The sequence below is a fragment of the Chiroxiphia lanceolata genome, chromosome 7, assembly GCF_009829145.1.
Source record: "Chiroxiphia lanceolata isolate bChiLan1 chromosome 7, bChiLan1.pri, whole genome shotgun sequence".
Classification (NCBI taxonomy): Eukaryota; Metazoa; Chordata; class Aves; order Passeriformes; family Pipridae; genus Chiroxiphia; species Chiroxiphia lanceolata.
Window position 1 is genome coordinate 32,607,183 of NC_045643.1, and position 12,255 is coordinate 32,619,437.

The 12,255-nt window shown below is 37.7% G+C and overlaps 1 protein-coding gene across 1 annotated transcript in view; it reads right to left on the reverse strand.

Annotated features, from left to right (window-relative positions):
- NCKAP5 (NCK associated protein 5) overlaps window positions 1-12,255 on the reverse strand; it is a 325,062-nt gene that overhangs the window by 196,866 nt on the left and 115,941 nt on the right. Inside the window, exon 3 of the mRNA XM_032694024.1 lies at window positions 7,214-7,287. Within this exon, the coding sequence (XP_032549915.1) occupies window positions 7,214-7,287 (74 nt within the window). The remainder of the gene's footprint in view (window positions 1-7,213; window positions 7,288-12,255) is intronic.

Here is a 12,255-nt window from a genome sequence, read left to right on the forward strand (position 1 = left end):
ACCATACACAATTCCCATGCTGTGACATGAGAACACAGCAAACCTCTGGCTTACATACAGATCTCTTGTATAAATTCCATTACTTACTTTTTTCTATTAAAAAGGAATTACCTTATTTCTTGTTTCATCCTTGGGGCTGAGGAGATGAAAACCATTTCTCACTTTGTGTGGAACAATGAGGCCCTGTTCTCACTTGGGGTCTTAAAACTCTGGCTTTAATGTAATTTAGGGGGGGAAAAAAAGGTTGACCATTACAGAATGAAATAGAAATGCTGAACTTGATTATTTAACTTCTCTTTCATGAGTTAAACTGGTTCACAGGGAAAGGTGCTAACCCAACTTGCATGACTTCATATACAATTTCTCCCTGGCCTCTTCTACATCTGCCATCAGGACTGCCCTGTTTGTAGACTTCATTAGTGAAACAGATCAGTGAGGTACCATTCTTTAAAAATAACAAATTCATAAATTCTCCATTTCTTCTTCCGTAAACCCATCACCCCATCTAAAACCACATCTCACAGCCTGTATCTGTGCACTGCTCATTTCTATAATGCATTTTCACATCCTGTGTTTATAAGAACCCAAATTCTCAGTTGTTGCCTTGATGTAAATCCATAGGTTTTCCTCTGCCAAATAGGAGCCAGGCCTTTGCGTAAAGATACAGTTGGTCAGTTTTAGAGAAGACTTCAGGGAAATGTCACTGTTACTTGTACGAACTATTCTTTGCTCTGCAAATAATGCCAATAAAATAATTGGGATTATCTGAGGAGTGAAATATGATTCAATTTGGATAAGCATGGCTGTGCAAAGACATTAGTGGGAGAGTAAACAGCACCAAATAATAAAGAGAAAATACAGACAGTTTCCATTTGGAAAGGTTTGATTTTTAAAAAAGGACTAGATAATCTCAGAGCAGCAACATTCAGTAATTGCATATTCATTTCTTGTAATCGTTATGTTGATCTGTTAATTGGCTTCATATCTGAGAACTGGGGAGTGTGATGTTTCAGATGAGCAGGTGCCCCAAGATTTCCCCACATGGCCAGACTTTGGGGTCAGCCCATGTTGCCCCACGCGGGGACGCAGCAGTTGTGCAGCGCGTCCATGGCGTGCCTGGTGCTGCTACCTGAGCTTCCCTGCACTGCAGGGGACACAGACAAAAAACCTGCCACTTACACTTAGCTGCAGATAAAATCACCTCAAAGCATATTTTTTTTCCCCCTAACCCTAAATAGCCACTACAGTAATATGTATATCTGCATACACAGAAGAATTTGTTCTTATAAAAAAAATCTAAAACAAACGTGGAACCATGCCGGGATTATACATTTCGTTTCCCAGCATACAAATGAGGATCTAATTTATCTGGGCTGTTCATGCATTTTGCTTTTAACAAACACCCATATGCCAAATAGACCTTCCACATACTTCCCTGCTGGAGTTTTTTTTCCTTTCAACTTGGTAGGGAACATTTGTGATCCTCATTCTACTAAATATATCTAAAGAATATATTTTGCTTAAGGCCTTCTATTTTATAATTTAAGAGAAACAAATCAATTCATGGCTCCAGCAGTCTCGCTATTATGACAAGCATGCATCTGTGCAAAAATACCCCAATCCCTAATTAATTACAGAATGTTATTAAGATTTAAAAATTTAACATTGGTTAATTTATTTAATTTTATAAACACAGCCATATGAAGTTACTTTTTAAGGACCACTTTTCCATCTTTTGCTTGCAATTTTAAAATCTGGGTAGTTTAACACAGATACAGAGTTATTTGCTTCTATCAAGACTGTTTTCTGTTCAGACGGTTCCCAGTCCTTTATGTAATGACTTTAATAACTAAGGCTTGACTATTCACTCCTGACTCATGCAGCACTGATGGGCAGTGTTAATGGGAGTTTTTTCCAATTAAAGGAAACAGGCTGAGAGTCATGTTCTTTAAAATTAATACTTGCTATGAATGTATAATGCCAAAGTCATTTTAGGTCATATTTCTCATATACCACAGCACATTGAGTTGAGCTTAATTTTAAGTCAGCTTAGTAAATACTTCACAAAAACATGCCCTGTCAGAGTTAAAGTGACTCACTGTGGAAAGAGATTTACTTACTGACCAGGTAAAGAGCTGCACATAAAATTACTATCAACTTTATTCAGATGAGGACAATTATTTTATATGACTAATTAGTGGAGCTAATAAAAAATTTGAACAGGTGTAAACTTCTGTGAGGCATCTATATTTGTCTGAAAGACAGTGATCTGTCTTGATTTGAACACTGAGATAAATTATACTCAAATATGCACTGCTTCTGCTGCAACAGCAACAAGTGGTCTAGCAGCTCTCCAGCATTTTCCCTTGGTTACATGTTCAATATTTATAGTGGACTTACTTAGTCCATCAGGTTCATTTGTAATCTTTAAACTATCCTCTCTTAGTTTTCTATGATCCTATTAAAAATACTATTTATAAGGCAAACAGTAAAAACTTTGCTTTTCTCTACATTTGTTAGTCAATCTAACCAAGTTTAGTCCTGAAGTAGTATCTTTAGCAATCGTGCTGCAAGATGGGCATTGAACCGGGGAGCCAAGGGAAGTGAGCAGTTCTCATTCACAGAGAGTACAATGGCAGTGCTTTTTGTGGCCTGTAACTACGTCTGCACTGCTCACTGAACCGTCTACATTTACACTCATCTAAAGAAAAGCACATTTGGCCAAAAATCAGATACATTTTTAATTGGTATCTTCATGCGCATATTTAAACACTAATCCTTGGTAGAAATGCTCATCTGAAGCAGTACTGTGAGCTCTGTTACATGAGTTGGTAGCCTTATATGATTTTTATCTAAATTTTTTGTGGTTTTTCACACATAAAGTCACAAATCAGAGGCCTCAGCTTTAGAGACGTATATGATGTTACAATGTTAGTTGGAAGCATCTGAGTACCTGTGGTGACTGAGTGACCCCTAATTGCCAAACTCATCTCTGCTTTTCCTCAGTCAGCCCCAGCTACAAATACTAAGGAAACTAAAAGGAATACATCAGTGTTTTCATGGATTTTACAAATTTACCATATATATCCAGCAGTGCTGTAGAGATGTAGGGGGAAAAAAAAAACCCCAACAAAACACCACCCCAGCAAAACAAAACACTGACAAAGAGATGAGAGACAGGTGTTAGTGGCTAAGCACAAAAACACCTTTTTCCTGGCTTTATCCATTACCAAGATGATGTGACCAGACAGGTTGATCAAGAAGCAAAGTAGAAGGAGGCTTCATGCTCTTACCACACCTGACCATACCACATCAATCTCTGTCCACTGATCTTAGACTACAACAATTTTGGAAGATGATTAATTTCAAATACAGTCTATTACATTAGCATCATAGACCAGAAGCAACTTTTGTTATGAGAAACTTCAAGACTGGGTTAAAATGGGGTTTTGGCCCCAGGACCTGGCTGCTTAGACCTTAATTCCCCTTGGGCCAAGTAACTAAGCCCCTGGTAAGAAAAAGATGCTTGTGCAGAGCATGACCTTATTTAGCTGGGGTAGCATTTGTTTTTTTCTCAGCCTTCATTACTGTAATATCATACATAGGGTTTTTCATTTGTTTGCCATGCAACTTATTCCCCTAAGATTAGTCTTTTTCTAGTCAAGCAGTTTAAAGCTAATCACAGTTGTTATTTTAATCTGTGCTCACCATTAAGAATTCTTGCAAAGCTATTTTGTTTGTTAGCAATTATGGTCTCCCAATGGAAGTTCATGATTACAGCAAAAGCAACCTGTTTAATACTTGGCACCTCTTTAGTACAGAGGCATTAAAAACAGGAGAACAGAAGCATGCTAATACTGCTGTGATGAAAGCAGAGCAAATGACATACTCCTTTGAAAACACAGCACTGGAGAAATGCCATGCAGTTCTCATGTAAATTTCTGCTCCCTCCCCTCTGTATTTTACACTATTGTAATAAGGTAAGAAAGTGCTGTTGAGCCTTCATTCATTTATTATATGATGGTCATGTCTGAAATGTAGCATATCCTCATGTTTTCACCAAGGCAGACTAAAAACTTGGTCCTGGTTCCAGTAGCACTACTAATAAAATTCCCTGGAAAGGTCTTAAGACCAGGGTCTGACCCCTGCATATTCAGGCAAGCATCCTATGCTGAAATATGACTTCTTTCTTCTGTCAAGAGGCTTAGTAATTGCTGCCACTGATCTATGCATCAAGACTTAAAAATTATTATCTACTGTCAAGGTCAATTAGCAAAGATCACAAGAACAAATTTTTGCTTTTCATGTTGATTGTCCATGTGATTCTACCATAAAAATTATACATATTAATACCCATCAGCTGAGTTAAAGCATTAAATGAGTGTGTAAGAAACAACACTGCAAGGGGATCCCCCACTCCTGACCCAATTCTGTCCTGTTTAAAGTTATTTCCAGATGGGATAGGGCAGAGAAATCTAAAATAATCTTTTTTTTTTTTTAAAATTGATACATGGGGATACACAGCCACTATTGTGCATCACTTCCAGTGATAAATGTTGGCGATTTACACCGACAGGTCAAATTTGTCTCCATTGGATAAATGTATTTTGTTTAAACATGAGAAAGGGGGAACCACTGACGAGTCAAATATGCCATCATTTTCATCATTCTTCATGTGAAAATACCTACTGTGAAATGTTCAGTATAAGAAAAGCTATGTTAATGAAGTCTGCATCTTCACAAACTAGTGAGGTGCCTTCACTCATTGTCAAGGTTTTAAGGACGAAACATCTGAAGCTGGGCTAGAGGTCTGTTTTAGTAGAAAGCTATAAAACGTGACCTGACCATAGTCAGTTCTCCTGGGACAGCAATTACAGCAATAAATGTTTCACAGCAGATGCTAATGCCATGTATAAACAGTCATCCCCTAAAACGAAAAGAAATTTTGGCCCCCACATGTCTTTTTGGGTCCCATTGTACTTGTGTAAATGTAAGGGAAATGTAAAATTGATATGCACACCATGACATCGGCTTTAGTCTCCTCTGTCTTAGCCTGGCCCCTATAAATCTGTCCCGGCTGTAAGTAATGCTGAAGGAGCTAAACGGTCACAATTTGTGTCTGTCGTTTTTATGAGCTCGCCTGGAGTAAAGTGGGGGTTATTGGTCAATGTCAGGTTCAGCACCCAGTGACCCACTGGGTTAAAATCATGGTAGTCACAAATCAAGAGCATAATGAAGTCTGAGAAGACGGCTATGCTGATTTATTAGGACATCTGTCTGGCTATAGACAGCCGAGCACTGCCCCTGTGTAGTGCCAGCTATTAGCATAATCCTTGCCATGAAACTTCTTAGAGATTTAAAAGAGAGAAATAAAGTGTTCAAAGCAGACCAGCAAAACCAGAAGGGTTTTTCTCGTAATGCTCATTACAGGTCTTAACTTTTTATGCCAACACCCCACAAAGAAAGAATGAAAATAAATTAATATTAAAAATAAATTACTGCTTTGAGTTTTCCAAAACCACTGAATTTTCAGAACACATCTGAATGTCTGTTCATAATAAAAAGAAGTCACTACCCCTGCTACTTTTCAAAGACTTTTTAATGTTTTAAATTTTTATTATTCATTTATATTTAACCCAGTGGTGTCATCTGCATATAATGTTATCACCTTCATTCTTACAAAACTAGTCTCTGTAATCTTAAATGAAAACTTAGGGGGTTTTGTGCCAATTACTTTGACTACTTTTTTTAAAAATGCAGGAATTAAGCACAAACTTTCTGAGTTTTGTGTATAAATGAGACTTAGTCCATATTATAATGCTGTATGCTGTAAATGCTGTAATGCTACTTTATTTCACATAGGTCAGGAGGTTTGTGAGGTACATATCAACTAGTATTGGCATGTGCAAAGTTAAGGTTTTTTTGTACATGAGAGGCATTCAGCTGAAAAATCAAACAGAGCATTATTTCTCCCTTGATCAGAACTAAGGTGAAATAGGCTTCAGTGTATGAAGATTAAATTATTCCCCAAAGATTACTTTATATCTGACTATGTATTTAAAAAGATTGTCACTGCTCATATGTTCTGTAGAAAAAAATAAGTTAAATATTGCATTTGAAAAAAACTGCTGTGAATGTTGACAGCGTTTCATCACTGGTATTATTCCATTTCCTCTGTATTAAAATGTTAACTTAGGAGTTAAGCTCATAACTAGAAAAAACAGGAGATAGTGAGTAGTTAATAAATAGGTGCTAAATACTTCAAAATACAAGGTACAAGCAAATGCCGCCGTTGTGCAGAGCTTTTTAGACCAGCTATGATAATAACAATTCTATACAAATAGAAAGTCTGGAAGAATTAATTCAAAAATTATCAAGATATAATTAACTCATTAAGGCTGTGAGACTTCTGAGGCTCCTGAAGATTAGGTAATTTCTTTGTTAGCTTTTATCAATAAAATTCCCATTGTAAAGAGGAAACTACATCTGGAATGAAGGGAGGACCCTTTCGCAAGAGCTGAGGACCTCCATCTGTGAGTAGATGACAAGTATAAAACCAGAGGAGTGCACAGAGGTTTTAAGGTCTTACAACCAACTTACAGAGAGTCGCAGAGTTAGAGATCTTCAGAAGTGCTTGTGAAGTTAAGATATTTGCTGTAGGCAGCATGGAAACACCCACTAGCATGTGGGTTTGCTTGAACCTGAGTGCCCTCTGCTTTGCTTGAACCAGAGAGAACTCTGGTTCAGAACAGAGAAGAAATAGAAAATCTGGACTATCAAGAGCACTGCAAAATTGTAAAGCTGTGGTTATTTTAGTTTCAAGACTCCCAGTTGCTCGTGCTGCTGTGCTGACATTTGGGCTGTAGTTTGTGTGTCATTCAGTGAAAACACTTATATTCAAGAATATAAGACAATTTATTAAATTCAGTCCATTTAAAAGAATCTGAAGTAGAGTTAGCATCCATTGCTTAGAAACTTTAACATGAAGAAACCTGTGCATGTGTGTAACTGCCCTGATTAGCAAAGGCAAGATTCAACTTGTGTGTGATGCCCTACTTATTTCATTAAATAAGATTTGTTAGTCTTCAAGGAATTAAAAAATGAAGAAGCTGAATACCCAATCATTTATTTGAACTCAAGAATGAAAACTGTGAAATGCAGTATTTTTTCCAAAATAGCAAGATAAATAAATGTGGGTGTGCATAGTACTTGCCTCCATAAATTCCAGCGTTGTTCTTCCAGCTGAGTCACTAAATGCTCTATGTATTTGTTGGAGTCCATATATTCCTAAATGAAAAATTATTAAAAGGTTAGGTTTTCAACGTTAAAAACATTTGTAAAATGAGTCAGTTTGGGGAGTCCACTTTCATTTTACTCCCTAAATTATTCCAAGTACATAGAAATCACAGTGATGTAAAAATCTAGATTAAAGCCACTTTGGGATTCATACCATGCACTTTTCAGAGATTATTTTAGTGGAAGACAAAAGGGGCTGAGGATACACAAGCAGCACAAATGAATTAGTGAACATGTAACTACATATCCCAATGTAAGCTAAGCCCAGAATAATCTTTCCTGAATCCAGATTGAAAAATAACTTCTTAGCAGCACAGTCACTGTTTCAGTGCACATTTTGTTTACTTTAGACATAAATCAAAGTGAACTGAATATTTGACTCAAATATTTATTTTTGTGGACAGTATGAAAAATATTATAGCATGTACCCTATTTGAAAATGAAGCTATAATTCAGCTCCAATATAATTTTCCAGTTCAACTTTTGCAGATGCTATAACTTGCAATATAAGCTATATGAAAGCCCCGTACTTGTGTCTAGACAAATTTTTGATAAATAATCTCGATCAGATGAACAATTTGGATTTTTTTCTTGTTGAAGCCTGTTCTTTAAACTCGATGCAAAGAGATGATGTTTATTCTCAGCAGAGAAATCTTTCAGTAATAGAAATATACCACTTCATTTCCAGGAGGAAGGCAACATCAGTGTTATTTATATCAAATATTTCAGAATGAACCCACAAAATAACATGATATGATATGATATATTTGTATGACAGCAGTACCAACACAGCCACATTACTATTATTCTGAAAGCCTATCAGTAATAATATAACTCTCCTGAAATATCTCAGCAAAGCAAAATTATGTCTCAAGCCTCATACTTCAGGAAATAACAAGTTTTGGAGTACTACATAGAAAAGAATCCATCTTCACTTTCTGGAGAAGGAAGCTCTATTTTTATAGCTCCACTGTTTTACCTTCAAACTCATCACAAAACCACTTTGTGGAGTTCTTGTTTGTGTTAGTAGTTGTTTCTTTACTATTACTATTTTTTTTGTGTAAAAGTATGGATTTTTGTTGCAAAGTATTTGGTTCTTCTGAGCCATTTACCTTCATGACCAGGAATATGAGACAGCCACCACAGGGACACTACTTCATCATATCTTCTCAAGGTAAAGATAAATGTTAGCTGATTGTAATGATCATAATATTTTAAAAAATATACATTTTTATTTTTCAGGACTGGAACTGTTCCAAGTTTTTATTCCAAGTAATTATTTTATTGTTCTGTTTGAGAGAATTAATGAGTGACTGAGAGAGCAAGAGAGAGAGAGAAAGGTTCCTCAAAGGTTATCATGACACAAAGCATCTCATCTGTCCCTGGCACAGATGAGTTCAACGATGCTCCCAAGGAGCCTGTGGAAATGCATCTCAGTCATATCCTTGAAAAGCTTTGGTTATTGTGAAAATTTCCATTAAACTCTGAGGCCGCCCGAAGCTTAAATTTTATTCTAATTGCTCTAAATAGAAGTATCTTGTAGATGTTTCTTTCAGAAAACATTAAATAATGTAAATCCCAAGAAACACCATCAAATTCAGTGGCAATTAGCAGCAAGCTTCTTCTAAGCTAATATAAGTAAAGTCATTCTGCAAAATTAGAGTTCACAAAAATATACTGTACAAATAAATAATGATGATTAGTTGCAGTATCAAGTTCTTTAAAACAAGTTGCCTTTTTTAGTTAATTTTTTTTTACTACAATGAATTTGGCATAAATTAGTATTAATACCTTTACATCTTTTTAATGTAATATTAAACAATATTCCTGATTTATTCATCAGTGCACTTTGCCCTACAGGCAAAGATAGGATCAGCAGTTTTATTCTGCATAATTCTACCACAATAATGTAAAAAACTCATTCTGAAGCAATTTTCTCAAAAATATTGTCTAGAAATAAAGACAATGGGGGAAAAGGAAGCAATATGTTTATTTTGTATGACTGCTGCTTTAATGTTGAATTTTTCCTGTGGCGAATCAGAAATATTATTCTGTTTCTCTTTGAAAACCTGCAATTCAGGAGTATGTGATCTGTCAGTGTGAAAAAGTGATGTAAAAAAATCAACCATGATTTGATCAGAAGATCGTGGTTAGCAGTACCTCCTTTCTTCTGGCACACTCATGTGCCAGCTGTGTCTGAAACAGGCCATCTGCTTCAGACATCTCTGTTCCTAAGACCAGGTTTTTGCTCTTTTCTGTTATCATCTCTCCCAAAAGGCCAAATTCTGCAATCTCTGGATCAGTATCCAGTGTCATCATTTTCTCAATGTGAAGCAAATAGCAAACAGTCACTTGAGATTTACAGCAACTTTTTGATTTAGAATAACCTGGCACATTCAGTGATAGCAGAAAATGTGAGTAAACCCCCAAAGTAATCACACTTGTTTATGGCTGGACTCAGTGACCTTGAAGGTCTTTTCCTACCTACATGATTCTATGACTCTGTTTTCACAAAGACAATTCACACAATTCAGTAAAGTACCAACATTTCACAGTAACCAATAGATCACATTGAGAGGGGTAATATAAGTATTTTATGTCTTCCTTGGAGCAATGTCAGACAAATGCTTGCACCATGTAGGCTTTGAGTGGCATGGCTAATTGTGGAGTCTGAAAAATTACATGAACCGTCATTTTCTGATGTGAGTATATGACTCCAGGAGTTTGCATTAGTGGAAGGAGGATCCAAGTGACCCACAGACACATGAGAAAAGTACCTTTTCCTTATCAAAACAGACACAAGATACAATAACTGAGTAAGGATAAGAATCATTGAGGAAGACACAACTGGTGCTTATAGTAAACACTATTAAGACAAATCAATCAAATAGAAGAGAAAGGCCGTGAAAGCACAGAGGCCCCAGGGTTTCAAAAGGGGGTTACAATTCTGCCTGTTAACCCTAGAAGGCTGGACACTGAGCACCTGCAAAGCTGGAGGGAGTAAGGCTATGTAAGGCCAAGTCAGCATTTCCAAAATGATGCAGCACTTTTAATCTGAAGTTGGAGACTTTGAATTAGAGTATTTTTATACATTTGATGACATTACATAGCAATTGTGCTGGTTGTAGAATTGCCATCCATGCTGTTATTCACAATTGGACCAGACCTTGGCAGCCTGTGCTGTGCTGGCTCTGCTTTGAGTCCCACTCCAACCTCCAGTAGTTCCTCCCAGCTTGCAGGATTACTGAGTTTGTGATGCAAAAAAAATAAAAAATCCTTTTCAGCATAATCAGTGAAACCTACCCCTTTTCTTCTCAATTACTTTGCTTCCAGCTAGGAGAATTTCACACCTTCCTCTATCCTGTGATGGCATATAACTCCACTGTTTTGAGGGAAAAACCTTCTGTAATACGTTTAAATGCAGTAGAAATTTTTTCTAACAGCTGCAAGTATTCTGGCATGCAGAAGGAGTTGGTATGCAAATGTCACATACCAGCTCATCTAATTTAGAGAGCATTAGAGAATTGCTTTACCCAAATTATCACTGGTTTGAGCTGAAGCACAAGCCTACAAATACACCTAAATATGTTTTCTGACAGAACTAAATATCTCGTTTTGCAATGCTTAATTGTTTTGCTAATTTTTTTATTTTTCTTTTCTTTGTTAATTGGACAGCTGTCAGGAAAAAACAAGGAAGAGAAAGGAAATGAAGTGCCTCCACTGAGGCCCAGGATCCACTGCTCAGTATTTTGGTTGGTTACATGGGTATTTGTTCTGGCATATCCACATTGTTGTGCTGGGCAGGGTATCAGAAATTATACAGTCCACAGAACATTTTCCCATCCATTGTTACAGAGCAAACCCTTAGAGCAACCTTAGGCTTGCAGCTCAGGAGTCCCTCACTGGAAACTGGAGGTGATAAATTCAAGCTAAAGAAATAGCTCGTAGTCTCTGCCTCTCTTAAGGAACTTGCACAGCTTGGTATCAAAGAGAGTTTAATGAGCTTAGCGATATGTGAAAAGGATTAAGGATACCAGCAAATCACTTGATTACGTACTTAATTCAATAGGGCTACTCACGTGCTGGAAGTGACCACGTGCTTCGGTGCTGCGCTGGGCAGGGGGCATGGGGAGGTGGGCAGGATGGGGTGGGACTGGGTCAGCCTGCAGCAGGGACACGCCAGCTCCCCTAAACCCACACACCTCATCCAGGCATGCAGGGACTGGCAGCTGCCCTGCCTGCCTCTGCTCTCCCTGTCCCGAACAAGCTCTCAAGCTTCCATCCAGCCCTGAGTGCATGGCTAGGATGCCTGAGCTGTGCAGAAAACAGGAAAATTGGGACACAGACTAGGCAGACCAGTTTTGAATCAGGGCTGGGAGGTAAATGTGCTATTCAGCCCTGCAGAGCCTGAAGCATACCATTCCTCTCTGGCACATCTGACTCCGCTCCCAGTTCGGTTGTAATGGACACTGCCCAGACGGCCCTAACACACTGTTCCACAACACTACCCCTTATTCCCTTAATATTTGTATGTGGACCAGACAGGAAACCACCAGCATGGATTCAGGCTCTTGTGCTTCACAGAGGAAGACACTGGGCACTGGGGAGTAGAGAAAAACACCAAATGAACAACCTGACAAGCACACAGACAAGTTCCCCCAAGTGTCTGCAGCCGTCCAGCCCTCGAGACCGGGAACTCCATGGAGAGCCCAAAATCATCTGTTACAGTTCAGAAAGTCGCATTTTCACAGGGAATGGTTATTAGAAATCAAACAACAACAAAGCTGTCTGCAGTCAAACAGCAGACTGTTGCAATTAGGAAATGATGTTAACAAAGCAACAAAGGGGATATATAAGCTGTTACATTAAGTGTGGAGACACAAGTCATTTTCGAAGAATCTTGGAAGAGTGCCTTGGGGTAAAGCTTTAGAACTAGGGAAAGTGACTTCAGAGACTATT